Source organism: Montipora capricornis, chromosome 3 (assembly GCF_036669925.1).
Source record: "Montipora capricornis isolate CH-2021 chromosome 3, ASM3666992v2, whole genome shotgun sequence".
Classification (NCBI taxonomy): Eukaryota; Metazoa; Cnidaria; class Anthozoa; order Scleractinia; family Acroporidae; genus Montipora; species Montipora capricornis.
The window spans coordinates 75722350-75739849 of NC_090885.1; the positions used below are offsets into that span (position 1 = coordinate 75722350).

The 17500-nt window shown below is 40.0% G+C and overlaps 2 protein-coding genes across 4 annotated transcripts in view; one reads left to right on the plus strand and one right to left on the minus strand.

Moving 5' to 3' along the window:
- The window catches only part of LOC138044153 (kinesin-like protein KIF11-A), a 28669-nt gene extending 11815 nt beyond the window's left edge, over window positions 1-16854 (minus strand). The window contains exons 1-19 of the mRNA XM_068890830.1: window positions 16665-16854; window positions 15017-15256; window positions 14869-14944; window positions 14010-14075; window positions 13297-13416; window positions 12887-13011; window positions 12404-12494; window positions 8074-8140; window positions 7682-7760; window positions 7186-7282; window positions 6780-6875; window positions 6153-6241; window positions 5557-6062; window positions 4911-5020; window positions 4752-4814; window positions 4004-4132; window positions 3608-3706; window positions 812-880; window positions 73-165 (exon numbers count right to left, since the gene is read on the minus strand). Coding sequence (XP_068746931.1) covers window positions 73-165; window positions 812-880; window positions 3608-3706; window positions 4004-4132; window positions 4752-4814; window positions 4911-5020; window positions 5557-6062; window positions 6153-6241; window positions 6780-6875; window positions 7186-7282; window positions 7682-7760; window positions 8074-8140; window positions 12404-12494; window positions 12887-13011; window positions 13297-13416; window positions 14010-14075; window positions 14869-14944; window positions 15017-15256; window positions 16665-16720 — 2271 coding nt within the window. The 5' untranslated portion in view covers window positions 16721-16854. The remainder of the gene's footprint in view (window positions 1-72; window positions 166-811; window positions 881-3607; window positions 3707-4003; window positions 4133-4751; window positions 4815-4910; window positions 5021-5556; window positions 6063-6152; window positions 6242-6779; window positions 6876-7185; window positions 7283-7681; window positions 7761-8073; window positions 8141-12403; window positions 12495-12886; window positions 13012-13296; window positions 13417-14009; window positions 14076-14868; window positions 14945-15016; window positions 15257-16664) is intronic.
- Window positions 16855-16975: 121 nt separating this feature from the next.
- Window positions 16976-17500, plus strand: part of LOC138044155 (kelch domain-containing protein 2-like) — an 18593-nt gene continuing 18068 nt past the window's right edge. For 2 of the 3 annotated variants that reach the window (XM_068890833.1, XM_068890831.1), the window contains exon 1: window positions 16976-17167. In XM_068890833.1, coding sequence (XP_068746934.1) covers window positions 17057-17167 — 111 coding nt within the window. In that variant the 5' untranslated portion in view covers window positions 16976-17056. Of the gene's footprint in view, window positions 17172-17500 lie in introns of all 3 variants that reach the window. The other variant, XM_068890832.1, reaches the window with a different exon arrangement.

Consider the following 17500-nt stretch of genomic DNA (forward strand, 5'->3'; position numbering starts at 1 on the left):
CTTTACTGATCCTAAAAAAACATTAGGGGGTCATGATTAATCTTCAAACGAACCGGGTTATTTAATATTTACCTTTTCTGCATCATCGGACAGCTTCTCTGTCTGCTTTTCGACCATGTCTTGAAACACTGACATCATCTCCTTGAAAAAAGTCTGTTGTAGCTCCTACATGCGCGTCAAAAACAGAAAACGACTGGAGGTGTTTTCAGTTGTTATTGGTTGAGGTCACTCTTAGCCTTTTTTACCATGGTAAAGGCAAGCTTACTGTAGTAAATGGAGGTGACCAGATTTTCACATTTTACGAGAGTACTCTGTTATATTGTGTTGGCAACGGTGTTAGGATGATAGCAAAGTTTACTGTAGTAAAGCCCCGGCTACACGTTCAACATTGTTAAAAACACATGTTGTATCAACAATGTTAGCACATGTAGCATGCATGTTTGATGACGTTTGTTCAATATTTTTTTGTTGAAAGAATGTTTTGATTTCGATCAAACATTTTCTCCAACATACAACAAATGATGAAGTGTGTAGCCACCCTTTTAACAATTTGTATTGCAAAGACTATTCGGGACAATCTCCAATCCGAGAACCACGAGCGATCCAAAATGGCAGAGGTGGACTAAAGTCACAACAGACTGCGACAAAATGATACCCTACCCTTTTAATTTGTCCTGTTTGCTTTGACCAAATGAAGCAACGCCATGGCAAAACCGTCTACTTTTGTCACTTACACATGAATTGAAAACCTGCTCGAGAAAATTTTCATGTAAACGATACTTCTCCTTCGCTGGTGTAGTTAGTGCCTTACCTTCATGAGAACTTTCTGGTTGTTCAAAACAGAGTCTGCGTTGGTCACAATTTTTCCCAAAGATTGGGCCTACAGTTAAGAAAAGGTACAAATCGGTCAATAAAATTTTGTACATGTTAATAACTTAAACATAAGTTGGTAAAAAAAATGCAAACATTACGTTATGTATTGCTGTCATTGGCCAAAAAATAAAGAAAAATATTGTTTCTCCAGGTGAAAAGTAGCTCTTCAACACGACAGTTATTTTTATGAAGTGATTTCCACTACTTGCAGATATTCTAAGGATCTCATTAAATAATTATGAGTGTAAGTAAGGGCGTGAAGAAATTTGGAAAATGCCCTCTAAAAGCTGCAACTTAGTTTCAAAACAATTAACTATTACGACTAAAACATCTTGGCGTGCTTATATTTTGGGGGCGCCCAGGAATCCAGCAGGGCTTGCTTTGCGAATGCCCCACCCTTCCAGTCCTTGGGATACTTGGTCGTGGAGTAGCCTGTGTACAGCCGCCCGCTCTCCGAAAAAATATTGAAAAGGACCGTCTGTGATTTACCGTTGGTAATCGTGTTCAATACCATGTGATTTTTTCCTGGAATGTGTGGAAAATGATTTGACTGGTTATCACCCTTCGATCATTACATCATTGAAACAGCGAGTTTTGATTAGCTTTTATTTCTATTTTTCCACATCAACACCGCGAAAACCAACGTGAGAGATTTTACGATGAGTTCGTGTGTACTTTGTGCAAAGTAAAAAGTACGAATAAAAATCTTTTTCATGGTCAGAGAGGTTTTTCTTTTAAAGTACGTGCAGAATTGTTATCTATGGATTATATAAAAGTGGAAATAAATTCTTCGTACATTTGTAGGAATTGTTTGTGTCAGCGCTGAAGAAACGAAAGCGCACCTGACGAATCCTCACGAGGTCAATATAGCACGATTCAAAAGATTGTCCACTCGAAAACGTTTCCCGCTATCCCTTACCAGTCAATGTAATCCCAACGCCTTGCTCGGACCAGCCTAGCCATTCTCAAGAACAATCTACAAAGCGTGTTGCCCTGGATGATTTGAGATGTGTACCGTGATATCGAGGAAAAATAACAGCTCATCGGCAACGATCGGTGCTGCGCTGAAGATCAGAGCTGTACCCGGTTGGAAGACTTGCAAATATCCTTTCCTTTTATGAGTGCTTCTATGCTATAAAGCCAAGGCTCTTCAATGCACGTTTGGAATCTACCTTATTGACCACCATTTCGAAAATTTAGCTCCAAAGAAATATGAGTCACGTAAATTTTGGCTAGCGTAGATCACCCAATAATATATGCAAAATTATTCCGGAACACAATTACCAACGGTAAACCATACACGCTCCTTTCCCATTTTTTTTCGGAGAGCGGGCGGCTGTACACAGGCTATCGTGGAGGTATAAAGTATCTGGTCAGGTAAGTATTTTCTTTCCACCGTATTCCAGCGCGACGGTGCCCCCATTACGACACGCACCTTCCCGCTAATAAATACCAAAGTTCACTAAAGTTAATCACTATCCGGCGGGGTTAGTTTCTGGATGGGAGACCAAAACAATACATCCCTCACAAAACAGAAGCATCGGACAGAAAATACTATTAACACTTACAAATGCGAACTTAAAAAAGTAGGTTCTGGAGGTAATTTTGAGAGTGGAAATCAAGGTTACGCGGCAGACGGCAAATACAAACTCACGATTTAATTCAGTTAACAAACCAGAAAAACGCTAACCTCATTTTGACAAGAAAATGCTTTACTTTTGCCATAAAAACTATCCAGTTAAGCTCGCATATCATAAAACATGATGAATTCATAAAGGCCACCTTTTCCAGCGAACAATTTTTTGAAACAAACAACATATTTGCTATTAGAGGCAAAAACCCCTTCTATTTCATTACGTGCGTGAAGAGAAGAAACTCAGTCGTGTCAAATATGCGCAATATTGCAACAAACTTAATTTCAGGATCAAACCGTTTACATGAAGAACCTTTTCCTTGAATAATGAAGCACAAAATACACGACAAGCTTTCTTTCAAATAATTCTTGGCTGTCACATTTCCAGTTATTTTTTTTTTACCTAAAGACTGTGCAGAGTTGATCACAGATCCACGTAAGGTGTTCGATTCGTTCTCTGTCTTTGTTGAACCCATAAGTTACCAGAGAATTTCCCATTTGGTTTCAGTGTTCTACATAACAGCACACTTGGTAAAACTTATTTTAGAAATACAGCTCACTTTGATTTCGGCTCGACGGGCGATAGATTGTTGTCGAAGTCCATTACTCGTCGCTTTTGAGATTCCAGGTGTTGGTTTTTCACCGCCTGCCTAGGTTATCCAACTGACTTTCCATTATTGAGCTCCATAAGGGTATATTTTGTTTAAGGATCCACTAAAACGCCATTCGCGTTACATGATTTTCGACGCCATTGCAGGCTAAGTTAATGATTCTCCTGTGTCCACCAGAGGAATCTACGCATTTCCACTACCCTCTCGATCCTAAGAAAATACGCACAGAGGGCTCTATGCACAAAGACACCACTTACAAGGGGAGTGACAGGCAAGACTTTTACCGACACGGAAAATAAAACGGAGAAATCTACCCATTTTCCGATTGGGATTGCCACACGGCAACCCAGAAACAAATCCCACCCACTTTCCGACTGGGATTGCCATACTGGCAACCCAAAAACAAAAGCCCGAAGGTTTGTATCAAAACAGGGTCACCGGCGAGTTTAGACAAGAGGAACCAAGTTTACACTGCAGACATCATACTCACTTGCTCATGGGAATGCCTTTCGATCATTTCATCCAAACTTTCCAGCATCGAGTCTTGACCCTCAACAAAGGTCTTCACCATGGATGATAAATAATTCAACTGCAAAATACAAAGGGTGCACGCATTTAGTGGTTACAGTTAACTTGCAAAAAGATCTAAAGTTTCCCTTAGACCCAGCCCTTTAGTTTTCATTTCTGAAAAGGAACCATTGGAATATTGAATTTAAACTAATGTATATTGTCAAGTCTTTCATATGTAGAGGCACAAGAGGGCATAACAGAGCTTCTATGGACATGGACGTCACACACAAGATTCAATTAATCGATTTTAAAAACAGCTGTGCAAAATACTGTAAAACAACGCACTTGTCCCAGTTTCAAAGACAAGACTTTTCACCTTTTCATTGAAAAACAAAGCCAACTGCTGTTGAAAAGCAACCGTGGATTGAACCGTGTCTTCCAGCGCTTTCATTTTAGGTAGAAATTCTTGGTCCAGGTGTGAACTTAGTGCTGAGCAAATTTTGTCCTAAGAAAACATTAAGACAAAAGTATACTTCTTGTTACAGTTAAGAGATAAATTTTAATTTTCCAACAAAAGGAAAATATTTAGTGACTTGCTTGAAAGTTAGGCAACAGATTATAGAGTATTCACCGAAATTTCTGCTATTATCAAAACAGTTGTTTTGTAAAGTTTATGCATTGCTACCCATCCGTCTAGAACAGCCCAGTTAATAGCCCGGCTATGAAGACCCCCTTGAACAGTGTAGTATAACAGATGTTAAATAAAGTTATAAAACTCATTAATTCATGAACGATGGGAAAACAAAAGAAATGTTTTATCAATCAATATCTGTATATCTGATACAGCTTTCTCTTCATTTACATAAATGTTTCTTTCAATTTTAACTGTTAAAATGTCTTGCATCACCAAAAATACCTAGTGTACATTAACACTTAAATGCTGACATTTCATAAGCACAATACAATATTCGCGCCCGTATTGTATCAGATATAAAATGTCTCGCCTTCGGCTCGACATAGTATATCCGATACAATACAGTCACTCATATTGTATTTAGTACTTAAGCTGGTGTTACATCCAGTTGGTAAACTTGTAAATACAATTAATTCCATCTATTTGATACCTTGTTACTTTGAACTGTACTGGATATCTCTACATGCCATTTACTGCAACCATCAACTTGCTCCTTTATAAAAAGAATAATTTTTTTTTACCACGGTTGGAATAAAAATAAAACGAGGATCGTGAGTTAATAGTTACTGAGTATTAATCAAAACTGCACCTGATCCTTGAGAGTGATTTCAGACATCTGCGTAACAACACTATTCTTTAATGTTTGCATCTGATTCTGAAGCATCACAGATTCCTCTGACTTCTTGGACACAAGGCTCCCTGACCAAAAAGGAATTGATAGTTCGTAAGTTTACATTTAGTTACTCAGTTTTTCATAATTTTTGCGAATTCATCCTCAAGTGCCAATGGCCAAACTGCGTTTTGGCTTCCATCAATCAAACTTCTGACGCCAACCACAGATGACGAAATCAATTGATAACTTTTTAACCCCCAATCAGCACCTTTGATTCCCACGGTACATTCGTATATTCAAACTCGACGCCGATGGAAAACGATGGAATCTGTACGAATCTTTTTACTGAAGAATTTCCGAAAACATATCCTTAATGGTGTTCGAGCTGTGAACGAAACAAAAACTCCAATTCTCTTTCCAGAGACAGAGTCGATTTTCCCGGGCTATGTTCGGAATTTGATTGATGGAAGCTAAAACACAGTTTGGCACTTCGCGTTTGAAGGTAACATTCCGCATAATTATGAAAATGGCAGTAATGCCAACTTACTGTGAGATTTGGCCTGCATTCACACTGTATTGTCCTTCATTTTCAGATGTCTCAACATAAACAGCCTTTACATACCTAACGTTTTCTTTAGTGCATCAAAAAACACAATATTTTCTCCTTGAAACTGGTTCAAGTTCTGCTTGGCTCCTTGGATCAGCTGTTTGCAATCTTTGCCAAATGAGTCTCGTGAACTCATATTATGAGCCTCCACACCGCGTTTACGATCAAGTTTTAAATGAAGACCATCCACGTCACCAACACTATCCTGAACAACACGCAGAAGGTCTGTTGCTTGTAAGTGCAAGTGATGTTCGTTTCGACTGTGCTCATCAATTAGGTAACGATTCTGGTCTCTCTCTGCACAAGTTGTTTTTAGAGTTTGTTTAGTCTGGCGCAGGGTGAGATTTGTCTTGTTAAGCTCGCTCTCTTTTTCCTCCAGCTCGACACATCTAACCTCCAGTTCTTGTTGAGTATCCGTAAAAAGGTCAGATAATTTTCTGAATTCTTCTTCAAGGGCTGAAATCTTAGCTTCTCGATCAGCATTAATCTCTTGTTGTGCTTTAATCTCCTGTTGCATAGCTCTAAAAATGATAACAAGACTGAATAAAAAATGGACGCGAGATGCGAAATAAAAGTGTAAATAATCAATGAAATAAACAGAGGATGCATACAGGTAGTTTTCCTCTGCAATGTAAAAACCATCCTTTCCTCTTGCTGCTAAGAGGTCCCTCTTAAGTTTCTCAATCTCCTCAGTATATTCCTGAAAGTGAAATAAGATTTCTTCGAATTAGGGTGAAACTAGGAGATCTACAACTCTGCAATTACCGTAAAGATGCACTGTTACATTTAACAACACATCATACATGATAATACTACAAACATAGCTTCACTTGAGTGTAATATCAGCGATAGTAAATTTATAACTTACAGTGTACCTAGGGGTAGTAAAATTAATTTTTATTATTCCAAGTATTTAATTTAAAGACTTTTATAGGCAAAAGGTGCAGATCAAGGTAATTTGGGTTTGTTAACCTACATTTACAGTATCTGCATGGCAATGTTCTACTGGGATCAAAGATTGCAACTGTTTTGGGTTGAAGCAATTGAACAGAGTACCTACTGAAATTTGGTTAAGTGGAAATGCATTAACTCCTAGCATTAGTAAAAAAATCAACCAACACATCTGTTTCCTATCACTGAACATGACAAAATCCAATCTACTAGAAGCAAAACTGACTTTCAAGAATTGTTATTATTCTATAGCATGATCTGGTTGGAACATGAGCAAAGATACAAACCTTTATCAAAGTTTTTTTGGTAAGCTTCTGGTTGACTTCGGGCCTGTTCAGGATATTCTTTGCACGATGGGCATAATCAAGAGTGCTTAATGTTTCCTAGATGAACACCATAACAGCAGGCATGAGTCAAAATATAATAGGCAAAATTTTGTAATAAACTATCATGGATTGTTCTTTGATAACATTTATTACTAAACAGAACAGTGTAAATGGTTATGGCAGAGAATGCAGATAATTCATGAAAACTTACATGTATGCAGATAGAGGAGGGGGCTGTAAGAAATTGAGCAGTTCACAATAATATGGCCTGATGCGACATCATTCATGAGTCAACAATAAAAAAAATCATTGCATGAATGTCTGTCTTTCCTCTCTGTAAAATTAACTTCCATTAAGAAATTCGTACCTCCAAATTGCAAAGAGCAGGTGAAATAGTGGCAATGATGGATGTCTTTGTTCTACCACCAAGAGAATCTTGGAGAAGTCTTGTCAGTTTACTTTCCCTGTCAAAAAGATCGACAATGAGTGTGGACATTTTAGGAAATTATTCAAGTTACCCTGTCTATTCACATTTTTTAAATGTCCTGTTCTGCGCAGACCCTTTCGAGCTCCTTTTTTTGAACCATTGCATCATTACATTGTTATAAAATGTTACATGTAGTTAATACCCATACTGTCAAATCCCTGATATACAGTGTAAACAATTACGGTGAATAAGTCAGCACTTTCAGATAATGTAGTTCCTTACAACCTGGGTTACATGTATATTGACAACACAGTCAGTTCTAATGGTTCTTGACATTCAACATTAATTAAACACACTTTGCATAAAATTACCACTTGTGAAACAATAAGTTCTCTCTGATCAGAAACACTTTGATGGTTAAACTTTCTCTCTTTACCTGTAAGGTATATGTGGTGCCCTTTCCACCAGTGATGTGATTACCCTTCCGAGTGTCAGTAAACTCTGATTAATTGTACCTAAAACACATAGAACACATTTATCAGGCTGAGCGTAATGTCATCACAGCACTAGCTTCACTGTAAGTATGTTCTGACAACTGGACATTGTGAATAGGGTAGTTAAGACTAGAATCAATTGCAGGAGTCACCACTCCAAAGTGCTTGAATCACACTCACTCTTGACTGTGTATTGCAGTCATCATAATGAAAGGGACTAGAAGCTGTCTATGATACACATCTACAGCAACTATACTCTTGAGATGTGATAATTGATTTTGTTCTGCACAATGTCAACAAACATCTCTTGCTGTGAAAGGACTTGACTTCTTACCAGCTTCTCTTAGCCTTTTATCTACAGCTCCTGAGCGTCCAACATTTTCACTTCCTGCTAAATCCACCTGGAAATTAAGTGAAATGTTGTCAAATTTTTCCACTTCTTCTCATTTCTTGACAATTTAATTTAAGACAATTAAACTTGCCTCAAATTGGCATCACACATTTCATAACATAACAGTCAAACAAGCAAGTGTTCTGGTGAGCCACATATAACAGCTAAACTAAATCAGAGAAGACAACTGACTATATAAAAGTCTAGCAGACAATTAACAGAAGGTGGGTCCTAACCCAACTTTCCATGTTTCTATGTAGTAACAGTCAAGCTATGTCACAAGTGACCAGTTGTTTTGACATTTGAACTGAGTATTCAAACTGTGGGAACCAAAGATACTGATTGAATGGCTATGTCAAGCATCAATGGACCTTGACATCCGTGGCTTTGGGTCAACTCTTGGCTTGGCGTCAGAAGTTTGATGGAAGCCAAAACGCAGTTTGGCCATTGGCGCTTGAAGAAGAAATTCCACAGAATTATGAAAATCACAGTAACAGCCTAGCTCCCACAAGCCTCCTACAGGTATATCTAGTAGTCAGCACTTGAACTAGTAGTAAGAAGAACGTGCAGAAAAACTTGTAAGCTCGACTCTTGCAAAGGAGTACTTGGATCTTTTGTGTGCGTATCCCAGAGCCACTATTAAAAAGCGGGGTCTCCATGAAGGTTTGCAGGGGCATTGCCATGTGCTTTTTTGCTTGCTTGCTTCTTTTTGGTCTCTGGAAAACCAGGATCTTCATTTGCTCTTACAATTATTTCCTCCAGAAGGAATACTGAGTTTGTGAAACACACAACTCACAACAGTTTGAACACTTATTTTGACATGGCCATGCACCAATCCAGAAAACTCAAACTCGGACCTTTGTCCCGTCAGTCCAGAGGTTCTTGTTTTGGAGGCTCAGCGGGTATGGTGCTAGAATTATTGACTGCTTCTACCGTAAATGCAGTTTGACTCAGGACACGTCAACTTTATCCTTGCTAGCCACTACACCTTTGGCTACGTCCAGTTTTTCTTTGCCGGGCACAAGTTTGTCAGTGGCCTCTTCCAATGCACAATTACCAGCTCCTATAGGCACCAGTAGGCCTCTTTTGGTTTCTCCTCTTGTTAATATGTTTGCCTCGCCAACAGTTTCCCCTCAAGCTTGTTCACACCAAACTGTGCTTCAACTTTTTCCCTTCAGTCATCGTCCCCATCCCCCTTGCCGTCCTTACAGCAGCTGTTCATTACTGCAGAGCTCAGATTCTTGCTGGTTCCATACAAAAAAGTTTCCCAGATGGTTAAACAAGGCATCTGCTTACCAATGTCTTAAAACTCATTGCTTGATTTCTGAAGGGAACCAATCTGGTGGGTAGTGTCTTGTTCGGGACATATCATCTCCTACTGGTGCTTGTGTTTGTGGGGGGGAATCAGCCCTGAGGATTACTCACTTCAATATATACAAGTTAGCAGCATTGTTGGGATGTTCTGCAAATTTGGTGGGGGGCCCCTGATGGCCAAGCTTTGTATTGGGTCTGCATGTTGCAACATCACTGCTCATCCCAGTGGCTGGTGCCTTCTTGGAATGAAATAGTGGTCAAGGTGTTGTGTGGACCTGGCCCTCCCTTTCAGTCTGAGGTCTGCCCCATGTGTCTTCAGCTCTGGTCAAGTAGATTCTTGGCCATGGGCTGGCCTTTTGCATTCCCTGGGTGGTTGCATTACAGCCGGCTGTCCCCAGTGTGGGTGGTTTTTGTCCATTGCTTCTTTAGTTTTTACGGCTCTTGACTTACCTCTTCACTCTGCAAAGTGGGTAGGTCCTACCACTTGTATGTACACCTTGGACATCAAACTTGATTCTGTCCACCGATTTGTCCACTGACAAAATGGATTCTTCCCTTAATCTTTTCCATAATTGGTCTTTGTATCGGAGGTGTACCAAAGGACAACTGCAGTCCCTTATCAGTTGCCTGCGTCATGCTGCCAAAATGGTTTGGCTTGGTTGGACCATTGTTCACCACATGGTAGGTTTGCCTCAGTGTGTCCTCCTTTGTTGGGTGCAGTGAACTCTTTCCCGTAATGGTCTCATCCCATGGCTGGGAAGCCTCCTGGTTTGTGCTTTTCTGATGTGGCAGTGAGCATGGGGTGTATATTTTAAACTCTCGTACCTCTACTTCCTCAGATGTTGTGCATCTCGTCCGCTCACTTCTGGTGGTGGCTAATGCTGCTGGGCTTAAATTTCATTTTAAGTGCTCAGCACCCTGTTGTTTTAGGCAGCGGAATTCCTGATGCCCTGTCTCATTTAAATTGGCCTTTCGTCACCTTCTCCCAAATGTTGACTGCCAGCCTATAGTCATCCCAACTCCCTGGGGCAAAGCTTAACTTGCCAGGCCTGGGAGGGACTGCCTTGCCCTGGGGGTTGGCTTCTGCTGTGCACTGCACTTGCAGATCTGCTTGGCTTTGTTTTGTCAGTTTTTGTTCTTGGACTAGACAGTTCCTACTGGAGGTTTGCCATGTCCTGCCGGTGGGTGGACCCTTTCACTAATCATCTCTCCTCCTAGCTTTGTTTATCTTCCATCGTGGTTTGTTTTTTAATTCATTCCATGCATTTTGATCTTGGCCTTCCCGACCCATTAGTTGGCTGCCTGTTGCTGCTGCATGTCCTGCACGGGGTAAATCAGACTCAGAGATCAACTGGTTCCTCACACATTCCTATTACATATTGCTGGATACTAGTTATATACAAGTCCCTGCCCTTTTTTGCAACAGAGATAGTGTGATGTTCTGGGGTGCCTCCACTCTTGCCTACTTTCGTTTTCTCAGCTCCTCTGGATCTGCAGTTTCATCCATCATCATCCTCCTCATCTACCAGTTGGTCAGCCGCATTGCTGTGGATTCTCGCATCTCACCTTCAAATTAACATGGAGGCTTCCAGGAGTCACCCATTTTAGAAGGGCTGCTGCCTCTGCATGGGCAAGGGTTGTCCTCCACTTTGTGTGCCCTCATGCAGTGTTTGCCTCTACGAGGCTGGTCTCCTGGCCCCTTGAATGCCCTTTCATCTGGCCGGCCTCTCTCTGTTGTCATGTTGGCTTGAAGATGTTTTCACTGCTGCTGGTATACAGGGATCCTTTTAAAGTCACAGCTTCAAAATTGTTGCTGTAACTGTTCCTGATCATTTCTTTAAGCCATGGGGCATTGGAATGGCAATGCCTACATGCACAGTTGTATGGGCTGTACATTGCAGTGCCTGTGGGGGCTCTTGCTCGGGCAGCCTCCTTGCTGTCGTAGTGGCTATGGAATTTGGTGGGGTTCTCTGTTACCTTCACAATTTGCAGTTTCCAGCACTTCAACTTGCACAGCCATCCTTGTGATCTGACATTCTGATCAAGTGATGTCATTGTGCCTTGGCCAAACAAAATAGAAAAATTGCTTCCCCATAGGTCTGCCAGTTTACCTTATTCATCTGATGGCTGTTTGTTTTGTTTTCATTCGTGTTATCCAGCAGTCGGAAAGTATTGCATTTTGTTGCATTTTCCTGTGGCTCTGCATAATGACCATATGCCACCTACCCTGCCGATCAGCAAGTTTGCCTTTCAACATTTGCCATTGCTACTCATTGCCTGGCAACTGGGTGTCTGCTATTGCTGGCATTGCAACAGAACTTGTTTGTGATTTACAGTAAATTGCTTTCGCTTTTGCATACGGTGTAGCTGCATGGTGACTGTTTTTTTTTTTTCATTCTTGTTATCTAGCTGTGGGTAAGTATTGCATCTTGTTACATTTGCCTATGGCATTGCCAAATGACCATGCCACCAACCCTGCCAATCAGCAGGTCTACCTTTCAGCATTTACTACATATTGCTAGGCAACTGGGTGTTTCCTATTGCCTGCACATGATATTGCTGGCATTGCAAAAGAGCTTGTTTGCCATTTCGTTTGCTTTGGCATACTTCCATTGTTCTTGCAAATTGCATCTAGCAGTCTACTTCTGCCTTGGTTTGCCTTCGGAAGGTTGACTGTGACTTGGTTACCAAGATGACCTCCTTGCCGCTGAAGAGAGTGCTGCCTCCTCTCTCACTACCTTTACTGCACCTACACTGAGTACCGTCCAATAAATTGGCATGATAATAGTGTTTTAAATCATCATCATTATTAAATACTTTATTTAAATTAATTTCTTCCTCTTCCACTGAAATGTCTTTCTGAATCAGTGTGACTGCTTTGCTTGCTCAAGTCACTGTGAATCTCTCTTCAGGTTTTTGCCATCAGCTTAACATTACAACACTATATAATGTACCCTACCAAGTTCAACTTGCCAATCTTCAACAGTTCTTCACCAGTGACAGAATTTTCCTTGATGTGAATGGTCACGGAAAACACAGAGTGTGATCGACTAAAACAGAGACAGTACATTACATGAATTGTACAGTAAATATATATGCAGGTCAAAGATTAAAAGCCTGAAAGAAAAAGAATATTAATCAGTCAAAAACTATGTCCCCTCCATTAACCTATTGACCCCTGGGAGTGAGACTAACAGGTTTTACTCTGTCTAACGCCAGACGATTTTACTCATCAATTGGAGGCATCCTAGCTGGGCCCTAGCCTGCGAACGCAGGAGAGAAACGACCGCCGGAAATACGTCTGCGTTCGCAGGCTAAGCTGGGCACCTGAGGAGTAAATTAGTTAATACTTGGAGTTTAAAAGCTACAGGATTAAAGTCCTTGACCTTTGGATTGCTGAGCTTTTGTAATTTTCTTTGCATAAATATAAGCATCTTAGTACCTTGAATGTGCATTCATCAGTGTGGCAGCAGTTTGCCGCTTTGCTCTGCCTCGCTCAAGGACACTGTAAACGTCATCTTTATCATGAACAACAAGTTCCTCGAGTCCTTGAATGACAACTGAACCCTGAAAGAACATATTGTACCAATAGTACTCAGTGAAGAGCAAAGAAATAACCCTATGTTCCTTTCTCTAGGGGTGTCTGTGGAACAGACTGATAGTACTTAATAATTATAACATTAGCCACTAAGGGCGTAGCCAGCACTGCTGCAGCAATAATGCCTGATGAAGAAAAAGTATTCATTTTCAAAATTGGTGATTTTCCTTTTTCTGGTGAAAATAGAGACAAACACCACCTTGGTGCAACCAACTTTTCCTTCTTCCTCAAGGTTAGGTCATTGTATATCTTACCTTTCGGGCAGAGTCTTCAAAAAGACGCATTTTTTGATTGTCCAAGCTTGGTGACAGTAGGTCAAATAACTCCTCATTGTATATTTCCAGGAATGAAACCCGGACAGAGTACTCACACTCCTGAAGAAAAAGAGTTTTCAGTAATTTATACTTAACAAAACATCGCATTTCTATTTGGTCAATGACAAATGTATAAATATGTGTAGGTCATAAGATCTTGCTTGTGCATTTCATGATTTATGGTCACCCGTGATGTTTTGAAAGTTCTCAAATTGTCCTCACCTATGGCTTGTGCAATTTTGAGAACTTTCAATTGACATCAGTCATGCAGCTGCCCATATACACGTATCACGAAATGCACTTGCGATCATTATGACTTCCTATACGTATTATAATAATTATTGTATCATTACTATTTCCTCTTTATTCTATTCACAGAATTCAGCAGGATTTGGATACCTTGAATGTGGACATCCGGTAGAGATGGCCCAGGATGGCGCCAAGGACTATTGCAGATAGTATCATTACATGTTGATTGTGCAGTCACCAATAACAGTAAAGTCCATAACTTGCCAGCATTAATTAAATAACCTCATTTCAACCACACGCAAGATCATCTGCTTAAGTAGCCTTTTTGTGAGCATTCAATGACATTCTAAAAACATTTCGTGTGCTTACAATTTTTGGAGTTTTTAAGTCACTTGATTACCCACCGAAAGATTGTTAAGGTTTTCCAACAATTGATGCATGGTGCGTGGAATTATTCCAGCCGATGGATCCTGCATTTAAAAAGGAAAGGAAAACTTCACATACATGTATGTACATGCCAATAACAACTGAATGGATAAGTGCCTTTCCTAGTTGTGTGATATACCCGTCAAGGAAACAAAAGCTCTTTTAGGTATTTTAGACAGGCAAACATTGACTAAATAGATAGTGTAACATTAAGTAATGTTCATCCAAATGGCAAGACAAAAGACCTTTTACCATTGTCTGCATCTAAGCGTGGACACATGACAGGAAAACATGTTCTTTGAAGTTTGAGTTTGGCATCTGTTAAGCAAAAAGTTGAAACTTTTGCGAGTGATAAATCGAAAGTATTTGAAGCATACTTTATCAGATTAGGGTCTTGAAGTTTCTTATAAAAAGTCTTTGGTGTCCAGTCCTGTCGCCATTCAAGGAAAACTTGCATAAACATCTCTCAAACTTTGAATGATTGAAGACAAAAGCTGTCACATTTGCAGTCTAAACTAGTCATGTTATAGACCTTTCTCTTGCAGGGCTTCCTCACTTGCATCAGGCTTAGTATTTTCAGCTTGTTTTGTTATTTTTTATGGGTCTTTGCTTAGTAGAAAGAGTACCAGTAAGCTGTTTGAATTGCACTGTCTTCCTCACTTGAAGAAATGGGAGAAAGATTGTTTGACCAAAACTAACATTCTTGGATCAGGAGTTTGATCCCCAACAGCAATCTCGTACCCAGAGTCGTTTTCTCTTCTGCGCACGCTAGAAAGGGGAAAGACAACTCTGGGCATGAGATTGGCCCCAACAGCTTTTTGCGATCTTGTTACCCACCTCCTCCCACGAGCAGTCATCTTGACTTCTCTCTCCTTCCATGGTGTATGTTTTTCCTGTGCCTGTCTGCCCATAGCTGGAAAAAGAGCAAAAACTAGATGCTGCAACCATTTGAAAGCCAGAAAAGATAATGGATGACTAGACTTACGCAAATATTGTGCAGTTATATCCCATCAACACTTCGTCCAATATTGGCACAACAACTGAGCGATACACGTCCATCTGCTTAGCTTCAGGGGCGAACACCCGATCAAATGTGAATGTTTTGGTGGTAGTAGACAAAGATGAAGTGTTTCCAATGTCTTGCTTAACGACAATTTCCCGTTTAGCAGGGTGACATTTAACCACTGATGGTGAGCACTCTTTGATTTCTTTTCCATTCCTTGGTCTGTAATAAACAGAACATCAGTTGCATGAACATACAGTACACTTGTATACAGCTGTCCACTTGGACAAAAAGGATTTTTCACCCTAGAATAGAATTAGGTGCTGATGGGAGTACCAAGGCCCTCTAGAGAATGGAAAGAAGCTGTTTTAAATGGACTTGATTCTTGCAGCATCACAGACAGGCTTTGGCTTGCAAGCAAGCAAAGCAATTCCGCCGGCCAGTTACTTTACACATACCAGTATATGTACAAAGGCAAAAGTTACCAAAAGCATTCAGTGAGGAAGACATTGAACTTAGAGGGAACTTAACTGCCTCGATGAGTAGATTGGTAGACTATGAGAAGTAAAGTGAGTTAGTAAACTAGTGGAGTGAACTGGTAAATCAGGGCCCAATCATCACTGAGGCAAGTGACTGGCCAATCCAAGTTACATGGCAGGACTATTTTTGTCTTCTTTTATAATAACTCACTGAAAAACAATGTCCCCATTAAATGTTGATGTGGAACATTTTGGGATAATGGGTGACAGTCTTTTTTTAGAAAACATGCTTATTTTTGTCAGATTCCCTTTCGTTAAATGGACTGCAAGTTTAAACTGTGGGCGCTTTCCATTTAACAGAACTGACAGGCCAGACCGGCAAAAATTTGGAAGGAATAACTCTACAACACATTCAAATTACCACACTTCAAGGATCATATATACTCCTCCAGAAGAATATCATGCAAGTGTTCCTTCAAATGGTTGCATTTTCTTTGGAAAGTGATGGGTCTGGCCGGCCAGTTCTGACAAAAGGAAAGCGCCCTGTGATCAGAGGCAAATTTGATCAAAGGCCAGAGCATTTTTATTTTGCCCTCTAGATAACTACCAGTAACTGAAAGCTGTATACAATCTTAAGAAAAGTTTAAACTACATAGAGGCATTTGAATTCAGCAACTCAAAGATCAAAACTCCGTAATTTGGATATCATGATAATTTATAACTAGTAATACCCAAAGGTTCGCGATCGCAAAATACCGGAAACCGGGTATGCAGTTGGGACTTTTAAACTCTAGATCTTTCGAAAAGAAAAGGTATATAGCGACGTTCTCTGCATCGATCTTTAATTAAACGAACACAAACGATTGTACATGACGTTTTTACTGGATGAAACTTGGCAATTACTCTCTCGAAGAGGTTGGTACAAACGTACGTACATGTACTGTGGTGCCATTTTCGAAATGAAGCCTGCACCAAGATTACATTGATCAACAACTCATTTTAGATGCTAAAATATCTGAAATGGCTGAACGCAAATCAGGGCACCCTCCCCTGACGTACTCCTTTCTAATGTCATAGATCGATCGACGAGTAAAATCTACAACAAAACTTCACACATTTTTTGTGAACAGCGAGCACCGATCCAATCTTACCGACACCGGACAACCACTTGAATGTTCTTTTCCTGGGGTGCTTTGCCTTTGACCATCTCGATCTCACAATCTCAAATAATTTATGCCTTTTTCCGGAATCAGTTTTTCAAATAAAATACTTCAGAAAGACCAAACACTATTGAACACACTGTCTGTTGTCTGTTCCTCTAAATTCTCGTACTCGGTCCGTGAACTCGTTCGATTTGGATTTCCGAGCCAAATTTGAACGAACCAATGAAATGCAACATGCTAAATCACGTGGGAATGAAAACTTTTCCCAAGGTAAATTGGGGGCATCGCATCAGCCAAGTACTTGATGTAAGAACTCACAAAGTTCGTGCAAATGTTTCTCTTAGAATATTTTTGAATGAGAATTTTAATATTATTGAGAAATGACATTTGTTTTCCCGTCCGTCAATGGTACGGTGAAGCCAAAAGAAAGGAGTGGCCATGTTGCTGTCCATTATGACGGCTACATTGTGGTTTGGGGAGGCTATAGTAGAGTACGTACGTATATAAATTTGCTACCGCATGCAGGTTAAGCCTTACTTTGGGCAGTGGTTTATGTTTATATTATGAAAATATTAGCTTTGATTTGGAATTTCTGAAAACAATAGCTTTGTTTTTGCAGTTTTCCAAGTCTTCAATGATAAAATGAATATTAGGGTTGCTGAAGAATATATTTTCAACGAACAAATTTGAAAGACCTTTTAATACAATTGCATATACGTAATGGTTCAGTACTGATGTATTGTATATTTTTTATTTTTCCATTGGCGGAAAGGGGAGCTTGTGTGGGTTCATTATTTTGTGTCAATTAGGTTAAGTCTTCAATA